The 26,899-nt window shown below is 34.8% G+C and overlaps 1 protein-coding gene across 2 annotated transcripts in view; it reads left to right on the forward strand.

The window, feature by feature from the left end:
• The first annotated feature begins 3,033 nt into the window (after positions 1-3,033).
• Positions 3,034-26,899, forward strand: part of SLC39A12 (solute carrier family 39 member 12) — a 737,778-nt gene continuing 713,912 nt past the window's right edge. Inside the window, exons 1-2 of one of the 2 annotated variants that reach the window (XM_044064628.1) lie at positions 3,034-3,198; positions 4,861-5,183. In XM_044064628.1, the coding sequence (XP_043920563.1) occupies positions 4,923-5,183 (261 nt within the window). In that variant the 5' untranslated portion in view covers positions 3,034-3,198; positions 4,861-4,922. Of the gene's footprint in view, positions 3,199-4,857; positions 5,184-26,899 lie in introns of both variants that reach the window. The other variant, XM_044064627.1, reaches the window with a different exon arrangement.

Consider the following 26,899-nt stretch of genomic DNA (forward strand, 5'->3'; position numbering starts at 1 on the left):
TAAGCAATAAGGGACAGCTAATATGCAGATAAGTGACCCTGGACATTTTAAACCTATAATGAGGTCATTAGTATAGTAAGCGTGTAAATGGCCCTGAACTTATGTCAGTAGGCAACAGTTTAGCAGAAGAATATGGAGATGCAAGGGAAAAGGAAAAAAGGAGTAATGTCATACATTTTAAAAGGAGGTATAGTTATTCACTTTACTTAGGGAATTTTTTTATTTGTATGTTAGTGCTTGTGAATACTTGGACAAAGTACTAAAGGGATTGTTGGGCGTATTGTTTCATTTTGGGCTCAGTCAGGTGCTTGTGCAGACATGGATATACTAATAAAGGTGTCATCGGGGGAAATGTTTCATTTTGCAGTCAGTCAAGTGCTTATGCAGACATGGATAAACTAGTGAATAGGTTGCTGGGGGGATGTTTCATTACAAAGTCAGTCAAATGCTACTGCAGGTAGGGTGGGTTATACTATTGAAGAGGCTGTTGGAGGAAATGTTTCATTTTTCTGCTTGTGCATACTTGTACATACTACTAAAGGAGTTGCTTGTGGAAATGCTTAACTTGGGTGCTTGTTCTGACTTGGCTTTATTGCTGAAGGGATCACTTGGAGAAATGTTTTATTTTGGGTCTTGTATATACTTGGACATAATATTCAAGGGGTCACTTAGGAAATGTTTCTTTATGGGTCTTGTGCATACTTGGACATATTACCAAAGGGGTCGCTTAGGGAAATGTTGCATTGTGGGGCTTGTGCATACTTGGACAAAGTCCTGAAGGGGTTGCTGGGGAAATAATTCATTTCTGTGTTAGGAAAGTGCTTGTGTATATCTGGTCAGACTGCTGAAGACATTGCTGGACAAAAAAAATGATTCTGTGTCATTTTAGTGCCTGTGCATACTTAAGAGAAACTAGTGAAGAGGTTGCTAGGGGTTATAATTTGTGTCAGGGAAGTGCTTGTGCACATTCGGACAAACTACTGAAGGGATGGAAGGGGGCTGGTTTGCAAATTGCAACTCCAATATTATAGATGGAGTATTGATTTTAACTACAGATCTGCATATCATATGGATGTTGGACTATGAATTGCAAATCCAACTCATTAGCATACACTGCTTTACAACATTTTTCATTTGCATCTCATTATTATGAAGGTATTTTGTATTAGTGTAAATGTCCTCTGTGAATCTTGCCATTGCTATGCTCATTCGCAAGCATCAGGGATACCCCTATTGCATTTGTCCAAGATACTATGAATACTGGCCTCTGTCTTATTTAGAAACTAATATGTGTAAAAAGTTATTACACAAGCTAGAGCATTGCCTTCAATGAATTCTAATTTCAGTTTATGGCACTTAATAGGTTTGTGATTGTCTCTATTCCCTTGGCCTGTGATTCACTAGAGACATAAACTGAAGACAAGTTTGACATTTAGGGGATCATCACACTATGACAGAGAAATGTTTGTTAGTAAACTGACCAGAACTTCTACCTTTATACATCTTTGAGGTCTGCTGGTGAAGACAAAATCAATAGGCTTTCTTTCTCATTGTAAGGGTAAGTGTTGTAGGTTTTCAGACTATTTCAATTAAATTATTGACCCTGTGATTCTTTCTAGAGATCTTCATTAATTACCCTTCCAATTTAAATTCAAGAAAAGCAGTAACATAAAATATTCAAGTGATTTAGTAAGACAAAGCTAGGATACAAGAACTTCTGAATTGCTTTGGGAAGGACTTCTTTAAAGTTTCACTGTTACAACAAGCAAGAAAGGAAAGCCACCTGAATAAGTTACTTGCTTTGACCACCAACAAAAATTTGAACAAGACAGTTGGTGTTAACATCGGGAAATTATTTATTTTTGATTAATCTAGCCTGCACATTGCTATTTATCAAATAGAAAACCCTGTCAGTGTTCCTTGCTCCATTTTATTGTTGCTGTACATGTCAAAATGTTCATCTCACTGGTCACACAGATATCATCCTTTAACAAGAACTCCATTATACCTAACACAATAGGCTTCACTAGTGTTGCACAGCAATCCAGAAGTGACCATTTGTTATTAATGGTATTTTCAACAGTGTAGATCTGATCTTCCCTTCACTATGGCAAAAAACACTAGTGGTTGGGTTACCTTTGCCCCAAAGATTTGTGTATGTTTATTAATCAAGGCCACTTGAAAAGAAAGTAGGCACAGATGAGTGGGCATGTTTTGGTTTTACATCCCCAGATTTGACTATTTTAATTGCATGAAGGCACCATAGCAAGATAAGCTACATTATTCTAAACTTTTAATGCTATTAGAATTTTAGGTACTGTTCTCCAGCCAAGTATTCCACAACATGCCAGATACAATAAATGGGAGGTTCTCTCATCTTCTTAATAGCTCCACCCACTCAAAGCTACTCTTTTGTTTTGGACAGAAAAGTCTTGCATGAAAACATGTATTTCTGCTTTAATTACTTACATCTGTTATTCTAGCTTGGTATTTTAAGATCAAGACAGCGGCACTTAAAATGACATAGAATGTGAAACTCGAACTGTGACAGTGCCTCAAATACAGACTTGACCTTTTACACAGAGATCAGCATTTAAATTGTAACCATGGTCTATAGCCTTAATACACACTAAGATATTTTAGGGCTCTCACTGATTCAAAATACTTTAATGACTGTATTAGTTCAGAATACTTTAATAAATATATTACATAGAACTTGTACTGAGATATCATAGAGTACTATATTTATACATTCCTTTATCATTTCAATAAATGTGTTGGCAATAAATTTTTCCATAAAATGTACTGTATATACTTCAGCTAAAGCAAGAGGAAGCTTTAAAGGAATATCTTGATAATTCAGTCTTAACGGTCAGCTGAAAATTTAAAAAGTAGCTTAGGTAGAACAAAAACAAAGTTGTGAAACACACCATGTACCAGATGAGGCTTTCTGCAGCTATTAAATGCTCTACTGAAGGTTTTCTTTTATGGTAACAATAAAAGCATTTTCTGTCTCACTAGTGCTCTCCATGGCAACTAGCAAAGCGGCTTGTAAAAGAGGGCAGCAGCTAATCCTTTTAGTTTCCAGAATTCTTCTAGCAACAACGAATGTAATTACCAAATCAATAGCAGAATATATAGTTATATCAAGACGACATATGACAATATACCTGCATGTGTCTGTACCTTCAATGTGAGGTAAGAAATGCCTGTTCTTATTAGCCATATCATCAGTGCTATAAAACTACCAAATACTTTAGAAAACTGTAAAGATCTTAAAGCTCTTGTGTTTAATTTACAATGTTATTTACATTTCCAGAAGACAAACACGGTATATTTTACAAGGTTTATAGTAGGAAATGGCAGGACAATAAAATCGTCACATAAACATGTCCTTATAATATAGTTTATGATTTTGCAGGTGTTGCAGTAATTTTTTCATGTTTAATTGTATTATATTGTATTTACTGTATTTGCTTTCCTCCTGCTTAAGGAATGCATTTACAGTTATATTATAAATATATTGCATTTGCTTTCCTCATCTTTAAGAAATAGAGCAATGCTCCTGAGATTTAGAAAACAGCAAGATGGCCTTTTCTGTTTCATATTATGAACTGTTTACATTGCTGATTAACGTATTTACATTCGGATTCATCAGTCTGTGTAGTGTCTGCACTTTCAACAACTTAACACATTTCTGATTTTTTTTTCAGTTGTATTTAAATCTGAAGAAAATGTTTAACAACACAAAAATGATAAAAAAAATGTTGCTGTATGCTTAGTTTGGTTCTTCATAGTAGAACCCCTGTTTGTATTGCCCTAACATCCTGAGTATCCCCAAGCCCTCTGCACCGAATATATGTTGCCTTGTGGACAAGAGTCAGCACATTAATTCATAGAATCAGACAACAGCCCTGCAGACTATTTGCTCTGTGGTCCAAATGATAGCCTGTTGGTCTATTCATTCTTCAGTGAGATATGAGGAAACTTATGTTTTTTAATTGACTCACATAGTTCCATTGAAGAACCAGAGAAAATGTCTTACATGCAAGAAAATCAGAAAGTATAAATGAGATTCAAGACAGTGAGAAAGGGAAACTCTTCTCGCATATAATTACGTAAATTCTCACAAACATGATAGTATGTGTTATGATATGGTGTGTCTGCGTGTGCGTGTGTGTGTGTGTGTGTGTGTGTGTGTGTGTGTGTGTGTGTGCGTGTGTGTGCGTGTGTGTTCCTGTGTGTGCGTGTGTGCATGTCTGTGCGTGTGTGTGTGCGCGCATGTGTGTGTTATAAGTTAATTTGGCATCTGAAAGACAGTATAATTTCATATGTTTTACTAATATAGTTTATAAATCACATTGCTTGAAGTGTTTTTATTGCTTATTCAATGCACAAATGTTAGAATACAAAAAGCCTAACATGGTATGCAGGAAAGCATGTTCCAATAACTGAAAGTGTTTCATAATAAGATACTTAAACCCCTTTGTCTTACAAGCCTAATGATTAATTTTAATGGTGAGACAAAACTGGGTTTCAAGTTTTATTTTCTTATTCAAAATCTTGGTGACAGGAAAAAGTTCCACATCTTACTTTGTAATACTTTAAAAATCTCCCCTGTCAGAACATAAATAAAACAACTAGCAATTATAATTTGTTTATAATTTAAAGCAATCTGCACCACTGGATTCATTAAATTGCATTGCCACAATGTAGCAAATTCTTGCTGGACCTCTTATTGTTCATAAATAATGGCTCACAGTTAATCAGCTTAGAATACCTGATTAATATTTTCTTTCAGACCAATGCCCATACTTTAAAATTACTTCCTTTGTAATGTTGTCTTTTTTAATTTAGCAGGTAGAAGAATTAATTAAAGCCCAGACACAGTTACATAAAGGACAGTGGTAATTGGCAACAGCATGTCATCCCTGAGGTGGTTTTCAGTATTGCTTACGACAGTTTTCTGCATTGGGACGACTGAACTTTCAGAAACACACGAGGATCATGGTGAAGAAAAAATGTACTATCACCACCACCAAGGATCTCTAAATGAAGTTCTGGACATTTTGTCAGTAAGAAGTTATAATGGACTTCTTCCCAAAAACTTCACAAGTAGGTTAATTAGCCATTTTCTTCACAGAGTGGGATGCCAGTACAGGACATATGAAGACTGCAGTAAGGTATGTACAATCAAAAACGTTCCTCATTTTCCTGTTTTGCAGTGAACATGCTTTAGCATTATTCTGTAGAGGTGACAAATTTCTTTAGACATACTTAAACCAACACAACAAACAAAAAATGCATAATCCATCTGTCATAAATACTTGATGCATCATTTTTTTTCAATAATTTTTATTTTTGTTTTACATTTGCAAAAACCATAACCATTCCATATTTACAAAATTACCATATTTGTGGATAAAGTAGAAACATGTAGGTCATACAACATACCTAATTACAATATATACAAAGATGCTTTCCCAATTAATGTCATTAGTCTAAAAACAGCACATACAAAAATGATACTTCATCCATAGTTAAGCTGTGTACTTGTAGGAATACTTCCAGTTCTTAAGAAATGGTGTACCTGGTGCTTTATGCTAATAAGATGTTATAGGACTGTTCCCAGATTGCTCGGGCTTTCATATTTTTGTTTCTTTTGTCCAATACTATTTTATGTGCCAGTAGATGTTTAATAGCAGATTTCTTGAATTCCTCCCAAGAGATACTTACAGGATCTAACCATCTGCGAGCTATATATAGCTTCATTAATAAGAAAATCATTATAAGTGGGTTAGCTTGTTTTCCTAAGATGTTGGCCTGGAGGATGTATAAAAGAGTAAATTCCCATGTTAGTGTTGATAAAACAAAATGAACGAACCCAACAGTGCAAAGTCCACAATAACCGAAAAATAGTCACTGCTGAGACGGAAATCTCTTGAGAATCCAGATTCTGATGAAATCCCTATGTAAGGGAAGAAAGCGCTCAATCCTGTTGTTTGCTTTATTATTTTAATGTACTAGAGTGTTAATAATAAAAAACTCAAGAGATTTCCATCTCAGCAGTGACTATTTTTCATGTTAGTGTTGATGCTTGATACCCCATTTTTTGCAGTTGTATCTTAAGGGAATTCCAAAGCTTGAAAACGCATTTACAACTCCAGAATATATGTATTAGGTCTGCAATCTGGTCTTTACAGTGTGGACAGTATGGGGACTTAGTTGCACTGAATTTCTGAAGAATTGCTGGGGTGAAATAAGCATTATTATTAATCATGAGTTGCATGTGAGAGTTTTTTAAGTGGAATAGTTTTCAATGTTAAGTTGATTGCCTTTTCTATTTGCTGGTCATCCATATCAGGTTTTAATTTTCTCCAGTAATTAGAGAAGAGAAGGTCTTTCCGGAATTTGATTTCCCCTATCATTTTGTATGAGTTTGTTATTTCTTTCCTTGACATTAACATAGTCTTCCAAAGAAGGGTACAGTTTTCGATGTCACTTTCGAGTATGGCAATTTTTTGGAGGTAACCAGAACACACTTCTTTGATTTGTCTTAAAATTATTATATATACTTTAGGTAAGTTTAGATTACTTCTTAATTCATGAATTGTGCTATTGAGGAATGGGTAGATATCTTGGATTCTCTTATGTTTTAACCGAGGGAAGGAGTCTAGGTTTAGCATCTTGTTATTTATTTTTAAGTTAGGATTTTTATGAAGGGGTTGTAGTATTAACATAGCTTGTCCAAAGTTTAAGGAATGAAAAAGTTTTTGTGTTATAATTATAGAATGTTTTAGTGGCTCTATTATGTTATAGGCTTGTGAATCTTTTTTATTTAAGAGGGGAAGCACTTTGGGATTGATGTCTAGTATTTTTATGTACCAATAGTATATTGTTACCCAGGCCAGTGAACCAGTCTTTGCCGAGGGGTCATACTCTGCTATTCTCAGTATTCTATTAGTGTTGATAATAGAATAGTAGGTTTTGAAATCTGGCAAGTTCAGACCCCCTTTGTTCTTGAGAAGTGTAAGTTTTGGATAGGAGATTGTGGTCTTTTTAGGTTCCCATACAAATTTTGCTAGAAAGGTATGAATTTGTTTGAAGAATTTATTATGTATAGTTATCTGAGATGTCATAAATAGATATATTAATCTAGGTAGTATGTTCATTTTAATTACTGATACTTTAGACAAAAACGGTAGCTTAAGGTTATTCCATCTTGTACAATCTTGTGTTATGTTTTGCCATTTAAGAGTTATGTTATGTTGGTAGAATTCCTTGTTATTCTGAAAGAAAGTAATCCCCAGGTATTTGGTTTCTTCTTTTATTTTTATTTTGTCTAAAAGAGGTATTAGGGGAATGTGTCTAGGTGGCTTTAAGGGGAATATATTAGTTGTATTAAGGTTTAATTTGTAGTTAGACATGTATGAGAATTGTTCAATTGTGTTTATTGTTTTGGTCATGTCTGAACTTGGGGTAGTAAAGTATATGTTTAAATCGTTTGCAAATGCTGAGAGATAAACTTTGAAGTTATGTATTGAGGGGGGATTATTATATGTATTTTGTTTAATATATAGAAATAGGGATTCTAGGTAAAGATTGAAAAGAAAGGGTGATAGCGGGCAGCCTTGTCTTGTTCCATTTTTTATCGAAATTCTGTTTGACCATGTTTTAGTTATATATAGAGATGTATATGAATTACTATAGAGAATTTGAATGATCTGTATAACATTTTTAGGTATGTCAAAGTGAGGGAACGTTTGCAGCAAGAGTTCAAGATTGACCCTATCAAAAGCCTTGTGGGCATCTACTACCATTGTGAAGATGTTGGTATTTCTCTGATTTGCAAAGGATATTAATGCTTTTAATGTTAGCGTGTTGTCACTGGTCTGTCTACATGGTGTAAACCCAGATTGTTCTGGAGAAATGATTTTCTCTATCAGATTTTTAACTCTGATTGTGAGTATTGAGGTCAGGATCTTGGTGACTATATTTAGAAGAGAGATGGGTCTATAGCTATCTGGATTTTTAGGGTCCGCTTGGTCTTTTAATATAAAAATAGTTTTAAAGGCGTTAAAGTGAATATTATGTATGTTGTTATTTAATATATAGTTTAGCACGTGGTATAATAATTTGGCAACTAGTGGACTGAAGGATTTATAAAATTCTGAGGTAAGACCATACAGGCCTGAGGTCTTGTGTGGTTTTAGATGTTTAATTGTTGTAGTTATCTCATTAATAGAAATGGACTCTGTTAGTTTTTTTTGTTGATCTAAATCTAGTTTAGGGAATTTTAGTTTTTGAAGAAAAAGATCCCTGTCCTCCTTCGAGGCTTGTAGGGTTTGTTCTCCATATGTTTGAGTATATATTTGTTCAAATACTTTGATAATTTCCTCATTTCTTGTATAGTTTTTCCCTTGGCAATTTACTTCTGTTATAACTGAGGTGGATTTTTGTTGAGTGATAATTCTGGCCAATGTTCTGGAAGGAATTTGGGCTTCTTCTGCATAATTAGCCAACTGTCTTGTCTCATAAAAGATACATTTCTGTTCTCGAGCATATATAGGTCTCTTTGTAGTTTTAGGAGGTCCATTTCCATTTGATTATTAGGGTTATTTATCAATTTTTTCTCATGTTGTTCTATTTTCTCCTTTATTTTATGTTCCTCTTTCAGTTGGATTATTTTTATAATATGCTGCTTTTTTAATGAAAGTTCCTCTGACTTGTGTTTTGGTCGATGCCCATTCTATATCCATTGATGTTTGGGAATTGAAGATATTTACAAGGGATGTTTTTAATAGATCCTCAATCTCTTTTACTACATCTGTTTTGAAGAGCAGATTAGGATTTAATGACGAGTTAATTAGCTCTATTATTTAAAAACGTTTTTTTGTCCCAGTTGATACTCATTGTAACTTTGGAATGATCCGACAGAAATCTAGTGTGTATGACTATTGTAGGGTCCATGTTAATGAGTATGTCTGAGATTGAAATGAAGTCTATTCTCACCCACATTTTATGGCATTGGGAGTAGAATGTGTAAGCCCCAGTTTTGTTATCGTTGTCCTCATATTTAAAGGGGTCATATAGTTTGAAGTCTTGTTTAAGTTCATTTAAAGCTATTGTAGCTTGTCTATTATGTAGTTTGGTCGGGTTCGATTTATCCTTTTCTGGGTTTTGATATGTGTTCCAGTCACCACCAATTATTAGATAATGATCTTCCAGTTGGTTTAGAATTGGGTGCAGTGACATGAAAAAGAGATGTTGGTTGCTACAAGGTGTGTATACATTTAACACCATTATGGGTTTTGGAAATACTGTGTTAGTAAATGTTACATAGCACCACCTTCCCTCTTTGTCAGACTTAGTTTCAAGTATTTTATCCTGAAAATGTTTTTTAATTATTATGGCCACCCCAGCACTGTTAGTTTTGTCCCCAGAAGCTATAATTTGTCTTATCCACTTTTTTTCCCATTGCTCTGAAGTTAAATGCGTTTCTTGTATTAAGATGAGATTAGCTTTGGTTTTCAGGGCTAAATGCAAAAATAGTTTCCTTGATGCATCATTTTCTTGATACACTGAGCATATGTCACACACTTACTATACCTCATCAGAGTACGTAGCAAATGCAACTGACTATTATACATTAATCTGACTGACATTTTTTATTGTTCTGACTAATGTAAGATATCTTAGTCAATCAGACCATTGTACGAGAAACACCATAAGATACATTTTTGATGGCTTGCCAGCCCAGAATGTAAACTAAGGGCTTAAACGGGGTATTAACTATGCTTTCAGAAGCCTGTGCTAATGTTTAGTATAATATATTGTATGTGGGAAAGAAGTTAGTCCTGAAATTTCCCTTTTGGGTCTAAATTCAAATTAAAGAAAACAATCTTGAATTTTCAGTCCTTTCAGCACTTTCAATGATAAGTCTCAACTGCCTTGACTGTACAAAATGAGAACTCTGCACCTGAGGATTTCTATATGTTAACTTCTAGCAGTGAACAGTTATGCACAGTGATCTAAATTCATATAATATTTGTTAGCATAGTTGGCACAGAGATATCTGTTGCAAAAAGTTAACATTTTTCAGACTGCTATGAGCAAGGCAAGAAAGAAAAATCAATTTTGCACAAGTAAATGACACATGAGCTTCCTACCTGACTTCCTTTATATAGGATAAACTATAAGACCTACATATCTGATAACTTTTTTCTCAACAAACTTCAAACTGCTTATTACTATGGCTTTACACTTGTCACAAGCATTACTGAGCTCTTCACTTATTTGTTCCTACAACCTTCTCAGGAAGGTTGTTCCAATAATATGTTACCACTTTTGTCAACAGATAGTTCCTTATATCTCCTTCTGACTTCTTCTCCATGAATACAGAGATTATAGCCTTTCATTTTGTATATCATGTCATGGTCCCCTCATGGACTCCTTGCATTGCCCTGAATAATTTGAATATTTCTGTTTCATTTTCTACATTTCATCAAGGCTGTATATGTTAAACTCTTTTATTTACTTTAATTTATTTGAATATTAAATGTTTAATTTCAGGCACTGTATAATATTTAAAAGAAAAAAATAAATAATTTAATTAGAATTGTATCTTAAAATAAATAAATATGGTAAAAGAATATAAATCATGTTAAATTATATAAATTAAAAACAATGTCCTGGCACAGCAGATAGCATGTTGCTTCACAGCAAGAGGTTCCCCAGTTTGATTCTCTGCTGGCATGCCTTCTGTGTGGAGTCTGCATGTCCTCCCTGTGTTCATTTAGGTTTCCTCCAGATGCTCTGGTTTCCACCCACATTCCAAAGACATGCAGTAGGTGGATTAGACACTCTAAATTGATCACAGGTGTGAGTCTGTGGTGTGGAAGAACTACCATAGCAGGGCTAGCCACCCTGTGGTGTAAACCTTGGCTCTAGATGATTGTCACTGTTGAAGTAACAGCCTGACCCCATGTGCAACATGAGAAAAAGAGGTTGTGGATAGATGGTCCTTTGCTGGATTTAAATATATCCGCCTAAATAGACAAGAGACTTTATTTTTTTCTTTTTATTGCCTTTGTTACAGACCATATGCCACAATTATTCTCTTTCCCTGAACCACTTCTTCCAGGTCTGTGTTATTATGCTACTGAAATTTGAATACTCTAAACTACATCTTACCAACTGCGTGTCCTCAACATGGAATAATTTCTTATTTTCTAGTGCAGATAGATCTTCATGCATATCCAACTATTCCTTCTACCTTTCCACTTTCTCACAGTGTTGCTTCCCTTAAGCTCATCAAATATGACTACTCCATCTCCTTCTTATGTCTTGTTGCTGCTACTACTTCAAACCCCCATTTTGATTTTGTAGTCACTTCCTGCATTTCAGATTCATTTTGCTCTGCCTTTTATTTGTTATGCTTTAAAAGTATTCCTTCACCCCTGTAGGGCCCCTTCAATTCTTTGAACACTTGCCTATGCATCAGCCAGGTGATCTCTTCTCCAGATATCTGCCTCCCACTTTATTAACATTTTTCTTGCCTTCCTATGTGGTTTTGACTTATCAAACTTCCTGTCTAATGCCTAATTCATAACAGTAGTCAAGTTCCCAGCCAAAAAGTCAAGAGATGTGGGATATATTCCATTCCCATCGTTCTTTAACATTTTTAAAAAGATGATATCGGAATTTGGGCCATGAGGACAATCCAGCTTCCCCTCTCTCTCTCTATTCTCATCATCCCCAAAATTCCCCATATGTCAATACCAACATCTTTTGCAATATTAACTTTGGTGGGACTTATGATTTGATTGTCACTCTTTTTGTTTATCTACTAATATACCTTAATATAGTGTCTGTCTTTACAGGGTAACATGCATTCCCTACATTCCATGACAAAAGAACTAAGATCTCCTTACCATTCTACTCTGTCCCCTTTCTTTATCTCAGTCCTCATCTCTCCTACCTGGCATGACTCTGTCATAATACTTTGGAACCTTTGTTCTGCATCCATCCCTTGGAGTCTTAGATGGTTCACAGGGCATTTTATGTCTAGAGCCAGCATGGTACTTTTTTGCTGCTTCTTAAACCCCCCCCCCCACCACTTCTTCCACTCCCATTGCCTACTTCAAATCCCACGTTGGCACTTTCAGTATCCCCACCATTACTAAGGCAAACATCAGAATGATATCATACACCCAGCAAAAGTCAGCAGCAGCACAAAGTCCCCTCACATGACTTCAGCTTAAGTAGGACTGGCAGAAGACAATATGTTAGTTTTCTGCTCCTTAGAGCCCTTGTATCCCTAAAACTTTGACACTTGCATTTATGTGCCCTTAATCCACCTTTAACTGCTGTCAGGTTAATCATACCAACAAATATGTACATATCTCAACATCTAGTCCCTAGATGCCCCTTTCTTGAATATTTACTGTGCCTTATTCTCTTAAGGCTGTCCCTTCCTATATCATAACAGAATGTGTTGTTATTTAGTCAGGGATCCAAATATATAACATATGTTGTACATGCATGTATTATCATTAAGCTCCTGTCTACATTATCTTTTCTGCATTTATTGAATCTCTTATCAGTTAGACTCCCCCCACACATGCATCTTGAAAGAAAAACATAGTTTGAACTTGTATAACAAAATAATATACCCTGTCACGTTAAACATACATGCACACACACACACACACACACACACACACACACACACACACACACACACACACACACACACACACACACACACACACACACACACACACACACACACACACACACACACACACACACACACACACACACACATATCATTCCCAATTCAAACACAGTGCAGTAAATGGTGGAGTGCATGGACCAAACAATATGCAGCAGACACAAACACTTCTAGTACCCTTGAGTAAATATCTGAAATTTATTTTATTTTCAGTAGAGAAAGCAACAGCAACAAGTTAGGCAATATCTTTGCCCTGCCATACATATTTACATTCTGCCTCAAAAGGGATACAGGATAGAATGTAGCTTATTTTGGCTGTTAAATATGCCTATTCAAGACTTTCCAGAACATCCTGTAACAAGACAACCAAAGCTGCTTCTACCTCCAATAATGTTAGGACTGTTAACTAGCCATAAAGCAAACAACCTCCACTGATCATATTGCAGTAAGTTCAACACTGTATATGCAGAGGGCCAACGCTGAAGAACAACACATATAGACCCCTCAGTGGATAACATTACCCACAGCAAAACAAATATCAAATTTGCTCCTTTATGTATTTCCCTAGAATTATCACTGTGATGCCTCCAGGTGCCTAACATTGTCTGCAAATGGAGGTCAAGAAATAACTACAAAATGATGCTGTATACAAGTTACTGAAAGACTTCATCTTATGGAGGGCGGAGCCAAGATGACACAGTGCTAACAGCTCTTTTCAAAGCTCTGCAGTATTTTACAATTTCTGACAGTAAAAAATGCAAAATTATTATTTTACTTATATTCTATACCTAGCTACGCAAGTCTGCCACTATAATCTCAAGTTTGGAGTTTTATCAAAGAAAATTTACTGTCAAATTATTCAAGGGAATGATATCTTGTACTCTGAAAGATAAGTAACTAAATACACAATCATACAGAGTCTGCTATTAAGAAAGAATTACAAATGGTGACAACAACAATTCAAGAACTATTAAAATAGATGGATTCCAAGAAAATCTTCAAGAAGTAAGTGAAAATAGTCTTAAACATACAAATATTTTTAAAGACATTTCAACAGCTTCAGTCAAAAACCTCAGATCTTAAAAATGCACTATCTGATATTGACAGTAGACTTAAAGAAACTGAATCTCAAATAGCAATACTAAAAAATCATAATTACTGGTTGATTGAGAAGCTGGATGACTTGGAAAACTGAGAGAGAACGAACAACTTGAGAATTTGTGGTCTTCCAGAAAAGTCAGAAGGAGAGGATATGGTCCATTTCTTGACAGCTTGGGTTCCTAAGGTACTTAATTTACAAGAAAGTTTCTCCTATGGTATAGAAGAAGCATACAGATTGACTGGCAAAGCATCTCCCTCCATTAATATATTTAAACCCAACTATATTATAGTAAAGTTTTTATCCTGTTTGGATAAAGAGCTGGTATTAAAGTCTGCTTGGGCAAAAGCTCCATTAAAATTTGGACAATCAACCATTAGATATGATAATGATTATTCATCCAAGACTATGGGACATAGGAAAGAAAGGACATTAATTAAACATCTTAAGCAAAACAACATCAAAGCTCAACTTGTTTTCCCTGCAAAAATAAGACTTCAACTGACTTCAGGCACTATTTTTTCCAGTACTGAAGAAATGCTCTCTTTTATTTAAAATAGCAATATAATTTCTCTTTCAGAAGATATGGACTGGATATCTTCCACTTCTGAAAGATGACCAGAAAAAGACAATTGGTCTGATGTAAAAAAAAAGAAGAGAAAGAAACAAAAAACAAATTATCGTAAGGATGTTTCCACCAAAAATAATATAAACTTTCTAGTATAATGGTTTATGCCATTATTATCTGTGATATGTTTTGCATAAAAATTCTTCTTCAGCCATAAAAAGGTATTGTTTTTCATTTTCCTTTTACTTATTATCCCTATTTGACTATCCTTCATAGAATCTTACTAGTATACTTTATAGTAAACAATTATTTTCCCCTCCTTTATTACTTGTCTATTCTTGATACTATTACTCCTCTATACATAATTTTATTTCCTTCTTCTTCACATTCTCTTTCCATTTAATTCTTCTTATATATTAAAATGTACAAAAATCTTCTTTTTTTAGAAAAAAAGTAGTACCTGTGAAGAGTTATGGTTACTGGTGCAAATTATTTCATTTAGATGTCTCTATTAATGTTAATTTTAATATTACTATAGACTTTAACAGCATTAGGCTAAAACAGGAAGTAGAAGGTTTTACTCTATATTGCGTTGTTGCTTCATACCCTCTTCTTGTTTAAATATAACTATGAATGAGAAATGCATGACTTGTATCTGACAAACATAACTGCGGGTGGTGTGCTACTAGTGTGATTAAAAGGGGACCATTCTGTAATGAAATATTGATTTTGTGTCTTTGGTTGGTGATGTACTGGGAGTTTGCTGGAGTTCAGATGATTTCCTGCTTTGATACTTGAAAGACTTGTGAACGGAGAAAACTTAAAGGTGGGTTTTTGCTCTTCATATTGTTTAGATTGTGTTTTTGCTTCCTTTGTTCTGGAGATTTGTGTGTCTTGTTTAAATTTAGATGTGATTGGATGAATGGGGTGAGTTGCTAGTTACATGTTCATGTTTGGTATGAGTTCCTGGTTGCAAAATGACATCTTTCTTTTTTTAAATAATTTGTCAAGTGGATTTAACTGAATTGGTTGAAGCTTTTGCTCTTGAGCTCTTGAACAACTTTCCCACCTGATCCATGCCCTATGGAGTTACAGTTAATTAAAGAATGTCCAGATTTCTGCCTCATATTTGCGATCTATCTTTCATAAAATTGGTTTTGCTTTTATCATATGTTGCTAAGCAGTTTAAAGTTACGTTCTTCTTGCAAATATAGAGTGAAAAGTTTAAACAGTTCTTATTCTGGTTGAATATATATACATGCCATTACCTATAGTCCTTTACATATTAAGTTATTTAAGGGCAACTATGAATATAAGTAATAAAACTTGGGATGTTACATCATGTTCTTTTCTAATGCAGTGGAAAATAATGCCATGATTTTTTGTTTGTGAGCACTTGGAATTACTTACCTTCTAGTTCATGCTTTATAAGTAACCAAGAACGACTTAGCCAAATTTATAGATCAGACTGTGGTGCTGCGGTAGCGTTGTCGCCTCACAGTAAGACATTGTCCTGTTCGATTCTCAGCTAAAGCGTCTTCTGTGTGGAGACATGCGTGAATGGGTGTACCTTTGTTGAAGGTTGTGCATCAGAGCTGGCAACTCGGCACGTAAAAATCTACTGCCAATCATTAGCCGGAGTTCTGCTGTGGCGACCCCTAACTGGGAAAAGCCGAAAGACACAACAACATTCTACAATATGGAAATTATGCATACCATAATCTAAATGTATTGATACACTTCTGATTCTACATTGCCTATATGGAACCTCTGGTAATATTAAAAGCTCAAAGTCTCTACTGATAAGGTATTTATAGTCTGCATCCCAAAAAAACATCTTTTTAACCTTTCATATAAGATTCAATTAAATAAGAGAGATTTTGAATCACATTTTAAACATGTTACTTAACAGGTTGTAATGGACAGAGACCTGCGTATAATGCCATCTAGCATTTTCTTTTAGTCAAAGATGCTATTCCTGACACTGATTTTAGTTATAATCTGCATAGTGAATTTTGCACATTTTTTTTCTTTTCTTGTCTAAGCAATCAAATGGACTGAAGTTTTAACCCCCTTGTACATGGCAGTGCTGTGTTATTATGACACACATCAATCAGACTGCAGAAATTACTTCTAATGTATTATCAAAATAGTCATGTGTCTAAAGCATTTAATATATTTTATATATATTCATGTTTATTTATTTTATTTTACATTTGTTTACCAGGATAGTCCAACTGGGCTAGTAGGCCATTTTCAGCAGAGACCCGAGGAGAAAGGCTCCAAAGATAGTTACAGACATAGACAGATTATGCAAGCAAGATATAAACATTTACAAGGTAGATATGAACATTTAAAACTCATAATAAAATGAAACATGATGAAATTAGATAATAAAAATAGTAATATAGCTAAACATTCTCATCAATTATATACACATATAACATAACAATACGGGGAAAAAAATCCTTTACTATATGGCAACCTGGTAGTACAGTGGGAAGTGAAATGAGAAGGAGGAGTTTAGCCAGGTGTAATACAGGTGCAGAGCCAGTTATTAAGGAGGTGCTGTCTAAGTAATTGTTTAAACATGAAGTTGGTGGGGGCAGTGAGTATGTATAGTGGGAATGAGTTCCAGGTTTTTGCAATGTGATTATGTTACAAGTTAGCTAATGACACTGACTTTCACAAATGTCTATAATTAACTACTTAAAGGAGTTAGGAGTAGCTTAGCTAGATGCTAAAGTTCTCATAGTATATGCCAGAAAGGGCATCCTGATTTCCATGGTGTCCTGGATAAAATGCTCCTAGTCTGTATAATTGTCACCTAATAGCCTTCTCTTAAAATAAGTTATAAGCCTAGTGGGACTAATCCAATCAACAAATTAAAGCACATAATATATAAACAGGGATGTTTTTAACAGCTTTATCAAGAAAGCAATTTCTGTAACATAGCAGCAATGAAATGTGAACTAAATATGATTTTACTAATACAAAGTGAGTTATCTGTCTGGCTTAGCTGCTTGAATGTATACTAATAATGTTCAGGTACAGGTATAGAAACAGTTGCAAACAGTTCTTTGCCTTACTCCACATAATATGTAATTATTTATATTTCAAAATATTTATAAAAATGGTATTAAAAGAATATGCACTACATTTTATTGTGAATATGTCAAAAATACCTCTCTGCAGTGACTGGAATTGCACAGCTTATAGATTTGGTCATTTTTTCAATCTATTATCTAGAAGCCCTAATTTATATGAGTGAGCAAGAAGAAATGCCATGCAGAAATTTTAGTAGAAGCAGTTCCTTTCAATCACCTTTATATATAACTGATAATTCAGCTTTACTACTCTCACACAAAGCAGGGTTTAAGCAATGTGTCAAATTTAATGTAAAAAAGTAGGGTTTAGACATAATCTATAACTTAATACTTTCATTCATGAATGTCATAGTTTCTTACTAAGCAAGTGTTTTGTCATCCCTTATAGGCTAAATAAAATTGTGACAAATATAGAACCTTTTGAAAATGAGCCACTAGTTCAGAAAATAATACTAGAAAATAGAGTTAGTTTGAAAGATATGAATAGAATATTATCATCTTGGATATAATAGAAAGAAGTGAAATAACGAGAAATTAAAGTGAAAAAAAGAGAAACAGAGGAGAAGTGGGGAAATTTGAGTTGTTGACTTTGTTTAGTTTGTCATAGTGAGATATTTGTAGCCAGTGACTACAGTGAATTAATTTGTCATTACATTTGGTTATCTAATTAAAACGTGAATGTTACTTAAGTAAATAACATGAAAAATAACTGTAAAACTGGAATTATAGAATTTAATAACTGAATTCAAGAAAATGAAAAGTTATATTTCTATCAAACATAATATATGTTTTGTGTGTGTGTGTGTGTGTGTTTGTGTGTGTGTGTGTGTGTGTGTGTGTGTGTGTGTGTGTGTGTATGTATGTGGTGTGTGTATATATATATATATATATATATATATATATATATATATATATATATTATATGACTTTGGCATCACTAAAAATTAGTTATACCAAGTTGTGCTACAAAAAAATTCCTTGTGAAGATTGGTCATGTGGTCTTATGTTTATACTTATGGTACAAGTTCTTGAGTTCCATATGTATAACTAATGCTAAGGTTTAAGGGGTTTATAATAACAAGTGGTATGCTGGGATGACATCACACATTGAACATTATTGAAGAATTTAGACATCTCTGAAGGGTTTTACTCATGCAGAAAATTGAGACACTTGATAAGGACATACATCTGGCTGAAATAAATTAATGACAACTGGCTAGATTTGTTAACAGTTGTCTGGATACACATTTGAATTCATTAAAAATAGATTTAGAAGATGGACTGTATCATATAATTTTAGAAGGGGAGGGTTATATATGACCCTAGCTACCATAATTCTGTATCTACAATGTATTTAAGGCAGTTAAACAAGTTCTTATGAAGTCCATGCATGCAGGAAAAAAGTGTTAACGTAACATGCGTTTTTGGTGGAATACAATGCTTGTTTTTTTTTAGCACTTATTTACTGTAATGCTCCTTTGGCTCACTCACTTTTTGTAACAACATTGTAATTGAGGAACACAATTTAATATTTTTACTACCTTTAGTTAAAGTCATTGCAAATATATTGAACATAATGCTATTTTGGACATTTCTATAAAATTTTAAAATTGCAAGATATATTTGTCATTCTTTTGTTTAGTGAATGTAATATTTTGTCACATTTCATGTAGAATAATTGGAACAAGATAAACCAGATTAGACTAAGGAAGCAGTTCTACATTGCTGTTATAAATCCCAGCTACACAAATAAGCAATTGAATGAATTTATCAGTGAAACGTTTAAAGCCAGTTTCAATTATTAACTTAAATTAACAGAAAACAATCATATATAATGTATGCATAGTTCTAAACTAACATAAGATATTTATGTTAAATGCATTTGAAAAGTTTTATTGAAAAGTGTTCAAATGTACAAGCTTTCTTCTTTTTGCAAATTATTGACAGTTTCATTGTGAGCTGAGCTTGAGAAGCGGAAACAGTCATTCGAGCTCTAGACTTCATGACCTTTAATGTGATATTGCAAGATTTATTCTTTTGTCTGCTTTTCAAAGTTTGTGGAAGCAATATTTCAAAAATTGTTATGTTTCTTATCAAATTGGATGGTATAGCCTCAGGAAGATGTGAAATATTTGTACCGACTATTTACAACAGCTTGAAAGTTTTCATAATAAGCAATTGGGTTAGTGTCTTATGTCAACACTAAAATTTTAAGCAGTACTATTTCAAGCTCCAAATTTTGAAAGTGATGCTTTGCACTAAATGTGTTAAAGGAAAGGGGGAGGGTACTAAAAAAGGGAGAAAGATATCTGATTCATTTTGAGGTAATTTCTTTATGAGGAAGTCCTTAAATCTTATAAAATTACATATCTTAAAGTTTAGTTGAGTATAATTTATCTTATGTGAATGTAAGAAGTTTCTCATAGCAAATACAAATACAAATATATTTACACATACATATATATTTATATCTAAACATTTAAACTTAAATAGGAGATCATTTCTAACATTTTATAATACCTATTCTATTAAGATAATATTTTCATTATATTCTCCAATTTGTTCATAATTGGATGAAATGTATTGGAGAGGAGATAGGCAATGAGAAAGGTTTAAAAAATTTAATTATTTCCAAAAATATATATTAATTTGTAAATATTAAATTATAATCAAACATTTTAATAAAGCTTTTATGATAAAGAAAATAGAACTATAAATATATTAGACTTTACAGATATATATTATTATTGTTTTTTATTTCTCTTATAATCTTTTTATTATTATACATAAATTATGTTTATATTGTTTTATATTTTAATTCCTATAACATTTATCTTATACTGTAGAGCTCTCCCAATAAGTTGTAGAGAATTTCTTTTTTATCTTTTAGGTACTGGAAGAAAGTTAGTCTTGAGACTTGGTTGTCTCAGATGAAGACAAGGAATCATAGTTATTCCAAGTGTAGGTTATTATAGAATGGAAAATATTTTATTGTTAATATTTTATTTTTTTCTTACCTGAGACCCCTTCTACCTCAATATAGTTAAACACAACACAAGATCTTGTGTAACTTTAAAACAAATTCTTCTAAACTATGGAATTAAACTTATTATCATTAAATGTTAATGGTAAAAATAATCCTATAAAAGGCAAATTTGTTTAAAATTAAACAAAGAAGAAGTCCAATCAGACATTTGAACAGCAAACTACTATTGGCAGAGCATTCTTACAGGATCTCAACCATGTGACCATTGTTCTCAGTGCAAATACGTAGCAAAGACCAAAGAATTTACAATGCAAAATACTCCAAATATCTTTAAAATTTATATATTCAGAAACTGTAGTTCTGATTTGGTAGTTTATCTTGCTACATGCACATGTTCTGCATTTTACATTGGCCAAACATCTTGTCCTTTTAGAGCTCATATTTCTGAACACAAGATTGATGTTAAGAACAAATGTATGTTCAATGTATAATATAAACATACAAAAAAATTCAACTGTAACATTTACTTTTATTTATTTTATTATTTATTTATTTTTATTTTACATTTGTTGACCGGGCTAGTCTAACTGGATATATGTCCATTTTCAATAGAGGCCCGGGAGACATATGCACAAATACAATGTAAAAAGAAGTACAGTAAAGATACATACAAACTGAAATATAGAAGGTAGTAGCAGTTAGGAAATAAAACTAAATAGACAATTTTTTTTTTTTTTTTTTTTTTGTAATAGCAATAGATAAACATTCTTATAACAATACTACCTTCAATACTAGCAACAGATAAACATTCTTATAACAATACTAACTTCAATAATACAACTGTGCTTCACAAGGACCGTAAGGAGGTATACATACATAAAGATGAATAGTTGTTATTAATGACACATAGGAAAGTTAGTCTGGATTAGTACAGGAACATAACCAGTGTGTATTGAGATATAATTTGAGTTTCTTTTTAAATAGTGTAAGAGAAGACAGAGAAGTGAGATCAGTAGGTAGAAAATTCCATAGCTTTCCAACAGTATTAGAGAACAGGGTATCACCTGCTGAGTTGTTGGATCTGCAAGTGTTAAAAAGAAGTTTGTTGGATGAGCGTAAGTTTATAGGATTACTATAGGAGGTGAAGAGACTTGAGAGTATTGGAGTATTTGAGGGTTGCTAGAGGGTCTTGTGGGCTATAGTAAGCTGGAGAAATTGTAGATGGTGTAGAAACTCTAGCCAGCCGAGTTGTTTTAGATTAAGGCAGTGATGAGTTCTGAAAGGAGAGGCAGTAGCAAATCTAGCAATATTGTTATAGGATACTGCTAGTTTGTTGAGGTTGTTTTTAGAAAGATTTGTATAAATGGGTGAGGCATAGAGTAGAGTAGAGATTAGGTGAGTTCTAGCTATAGCAGCCCTAGCTACTGGTGTAAGAAAGGGTTTGATTCTATAGAGGGATCCAAGTTTCTTGTTGACTGTTTTTATAGTATTGTTAATATGCATGTCAAAGTTGAGGTTATTGTCAATTGTTATTCCTAGGAGTTTAGTAGTTGGGTCGGGAGAAATAAGAGTACCATTGTTAGATGTGAGTGTGAAATGTGTGGGTGTGGACTTACAGGTTGGTGAGAAGAGTAGCATTTTAGTTTTTTTGGGGTTTAGGAGGAGGCAACAGTGTATGAACCATTGTTCAACAGTATTAAATGCTATCTGGGTAAGGGTTTGTAATTCAGTTTAAGAAGTAGCTGAGCAGATGATAATAGAGTCATCCGCATATTGAATGCATGTAGTATGTGGAATTGCTAACTGAAGATCATTAATATAAATGGAAAATAGCAGCGGACCTAATATGGAGTCCTGAGGGACACCAAGGGAGATTTTATTTTATTTATTTTATTTTATTTAACATTTGTTGACCGGGAATGTCCGACTAGGTTCCACAGAGCCTGTTTTCAGCGGAGGCCCGGGGAGAAATTCTCCAGATGCATGTCTTCGGAATGTGGGAGGAAACCCACGCGAACACAGGGAGAACATGCAAACTCCACACAGAAGGCACCCCAGCTGAGAATCGAACCAAAGAACCTCTTGCTGTGAGGCGACAACGTTAACCGCTGCACCACTGTGCCTCGATGGAAAGATGGAAAGGAGATTAGAAAGGTTGTTGTGCCAGAGTACTGCCTGCTGTCTGTTTTCAAGGTAAGATTTAAACCAATTAATGGCTAAGGGAACAAGTGATAGAGATTTCATTATATGTAAGAGGAGTTGGTGATTAACCATGTCAAAAGCTTTGGATAAATCAAGGAATACTGCAGAGGAAAGAATACTTTTGTTGCGGTTATTGTTAATACAATCTGTGAATGATAATAGGGCAGTGGTGGTACTGTGATATGGTCTAAAGCTGTGTTGACCATTGGCAAGTAAGTCATTTTGGAGAAGGTGATTAAGCAGTTGCTTATGGATACACTTTTCCATGATTTTTTCCAAAGGAGATAGCAGAGCTATAGGATGGTAGTTAGAGAAGTTATAAGAATTACCACCTTTGTGTAATGGAATAATGTGAGAGATTTTCCAGATGGATGGGATATTTCCTTTGTTTATTGTTCTGTTGATCAGAATGGATATGGGGTAGGCAATGGCTTTAGCACCTTTTTGAAGGTATTCTGCTGGGAGTTGGTCAGCTGAGGGGGTGGTAGTTTTTAGTTTTAGGAGAAGGGAGTTTATAGTGGAAGTAGAGACAGGTTGTAACTGAAATGAAGGGAGAGTGATTGAAGATGAAGTAGGAATATTAGAGGTATCAGGAGATAGGTGGCTGGCAAGAGATTGGATGGCATTGGTGAAGAAGGAATTAAAGGCATTGGCAGTGTGAGTGGGATTGTCAGGGTTGGAGCCTAGTGGGTTGGGAGTAATGGATTGTCCTAGGTAAAGAAGTTTGTTAATGCTGTTCCAAAACTTTTGTGGTTTATTATGATAAGTCTGCTGTGCTTGGTGGTAGAAGGTTTTTTTTTTGTCTAGTACAATGGCTTTTTTAGTACTGTTTCTAAGTTGCCTAAAGGTCTGGTGATCTAATGGATTCTTAGTAGTTTGCCATTTTGTCCAGGATTCGTTTCTCAGAAGAATTTTTTGCCTAGTGTCATTAGAGAGCCAGGGGGCTGGTTTAGTTTTACATCTAACAGAGCGTACTGGGGCATGGTGGTTCAGGATGGCTAAGAATGTGGTATTGAAATAGACTACTGCTTCATCTAGTGGGAGAGATTTTAGTAGTGACCAGTTAAATTGAAACAGTTCTGTCTGGAAGAGTTCAGGATTAAATTTCTTACTGTTGCGTACACTTCTGACAGTGTTAGGGTAAGCTAGGTTAGTTTTATATCTAATAATATAGGTTAGAGTGTAGTCACTTAGGTCATCAGGGAGGGTTCCAACTTTGTATGTTTGATGAGGATTATTAGTAAGTATCCAGTCCAGGGTACTTTCTTTGTTGTTGGGTTTATTAGTTCTGGTGGGGGGGGATGATAGTTGTGAAAAGCCGTATAAGTTAATATGGGTGGTGGGGTGTACATTACTACAGGTCTGCCAGTCTATGTTAAAGTCTCCTAGAATTATGGTTTCTTGTGGGTGATTAAAAGATGTCCAGTTAAGAATAGTTTCAATGGTATTTATGTTATTTCCTGGGGGTAAGTATAAACAAATAATATTTATGGCTTTGCGAGAGTTGATTTGAAGGTTGGAGATAAGTATTTCAGCGCTATTTTCTAAAGGTGGATTAAGGTCTATAGTGCTAACTTGTAGTTCTGTTTTATATAAGATTGCAACCCCTCCTCCCTTTTTGGTAGTGTGGTCTTTTCTTATGATATTATAACCTGGAAGGGTTAATTCATTGTCTTTAACAGTAGGTTTTAGCCAAGTTTCAGATAAGCATAGAAGGTCAAATTGGTGGACATCTAAGAGGGCGTGGAGGTGAGGAATTTTATTGTTAATGCTACGTATATTGAGATGTGCTATGAGGAGAGAGTTTTTGGACTTTGAAAGGGCTATGGAGCTAATGGTGTAAGTATTACATTTTCCAGAGGTGGGGATATAGTTTGGGCCAGGGATAGGATGTATGTCTCCATCTAGTAGGGAGTGAAGGTATGTTACGTGTTTAGGGTAAAGGTGTTTACTAAAATTGCCTGGTAGGATTATGATATTTAAATAGGTATATTTGATGGGTGTAAGTCTATGATATTTAGAAAGAAGGCAGCTAGGTTTGTATAAGATATTTAGGAAGTTTACAGAGGTAGCTAGCGGAGGTGTGGAAGTGTATTTGGAGGGGAAGGGAAAGGTAGAGTGTAATGGTTTTTCAAAGGAGATTAGGAGATAGGCAGTTGTGAGAGAAGGAAAAAGTAAGAGCAAGAGAAGTGAAAGGAATAGGTATGGGGTGGATGATGTGGACATGGTGTGAATAATAAGTGGGAGGAGAATTAAAGGTGGGGAAAATAGGCAGGTATAGGGAAGAATGTGTTGGAGGTAATTTGTAGGAGGAGGAATGGGAGGTGTGGTTTGGTAATTAGATGATTAATGTGATTGGAGCAAGTGTTGTGTGGGTGTGGCCTTGACGGAATAAAGCTAGGAGTACTAGGGGCGGGTGGGATTTGAGGGCAGGGTAGGGGAGTGGAGTGAGCCCGCATGGCGAACGGAGCGGGAAGAGACTGAGGAGTAGTTTGTCAAGGAAGACAATCAGTGAAGTGAGGAGAGTGCAGGTGAGTCTGAAGGTAGGAGGTATGGGAGAGATAAGAGGCTTAGGAAGAATGGAATTAGGATGTTAGAGGAATAGACAGTGATTTAAGATGCCTTAGTACAGAGAAGGTAGGGAAGCCCGTGAGTCAAAAGAAGCTGTAAACTTGGGGAGATAGAACAAGCAGGGTATGATAAAGGTCAGAAAGCCTATTTAAAGAGATATGGTAGAGAAAGGTGTAGAATAATAGGACAGAAAGCTAGTATAGATGCTCCACCTAGTGGTCAGCTACCTAATTGCAATAAGTAAGTCAGCTAAGGGGATATCTGGTTGAGGGAGAAGGAAGATAAAAGAAGGGTAAGAAATGAACTAGAGTGGGGAAAGTATGGGGAAAGAAAGATAAGAAAAAATATATAAGTAGGGTTAGAGGAATGCTAGAAGAGGGAGGTAGTTTGGCTGCTGGCTGACCTGACTGGGGTCTTGCCTAACCTAGCAGTATATTTAAAACGCGTTATGGATACAGTCTTTCAAGTATCAGAGGCACCACATACTTTCACTGTCTTTTTCAGGGAGGTCACACAAGGAGCTGGTAGTGAAATACTTTGCACAGGATTAATTCCTTGGGGAACAAGCAGAGTACATTCAGTTGGTCAGGCACAGGGACATGCAGGAACACAAAGGTTTCACTGTCTTTTTCAGGGAGGTCACACAAGGAGCTGGTAGTGAAATACTTTGCACAGGATTAATTCCTTGGGCAACAAGCAGAGTACATTCAGTTGGTCAGGCGCAGGGACGTGCAGGAATACAAAGGTTTCACTGTCTCTTTCAGGGAGGTCACACAGGGAGCTGGTAGTGAAATACTTTGCACAGGATTAATTCCTTGTGCAACAAGCAGAGTACATTCAGTTGGTCAGGCGCAGGGGCGTGCAGGAACACAAAGGTGTAGGAGGAAGCTCCGGAGCAGGGTGCACAGCAGCCAGATACAGGGTGAAAGAAGAAAGATCATAATAGATAAGATTTATCATAATAGATAAGATTTCACATAATATGGCCAATAAGTTAGGATGGCATAATATGTTATAGAGAATTTCTTTTTTATCTTTTAAGTGCTGGAAGAAAGTTAGTCATTGGATTATCAGACTGGCTGGATTATTTTCAATGGGACTGAATGAGCATCTATAATTAAACAATGGGAACTGGCTGCATTTGATTACAGACTATTTAAGTTTGTTTTTTGTGTCAATAGATTAGATGCACTGATAAAGGCATTGTTTGAACAAGTCTGGATCATTTTCTGTCCTGCAATTTGCAGGATAAATATGGATATATACTGAATAAACTACCAATCAAAGCATCAAAGCTGAAAGTTATGATGTTAAATGGGGGGGTACAAAATAAGGAGAGATTTTAATTTTTAAATGCTGGCCCCAAAGGAGAACAAGAAGATCCACATAGAATATTATATTTATAAAGTAGCAGAAACTATTTTGAGACCTAAGCCAAAGCAGGAATGGAAAAAGGAAACTTTACCAATAGGGATGAATGCAATGCATTTCCAGATACAACAATAAGGTTAATTTGAAGAATATATGAGAAACTGGAGGCAAAACTCAAAATGGGAGTTTTTTTTTCTCTGAAAAGTTGTGTCTGAACAGAAAACTAGGCAGGGGTGTCTTCTTTCCACTTGATTTGCTT

The sequence above is a fragment of the Protopterus annectens genome, chromosome 3.part0 (genome assembly GCF_019279795.1).
Source record: "Protopterus annectens isolate FY-2018-M chromosome 3.part0, PAN1.0, whole genome shotgun sequence".
Lineage (NCBI taxonomy): Eukaryota > Metazoa > Chordata > Ceratodontiformes > Protopteridae > Protopterus > Protopterus annectens.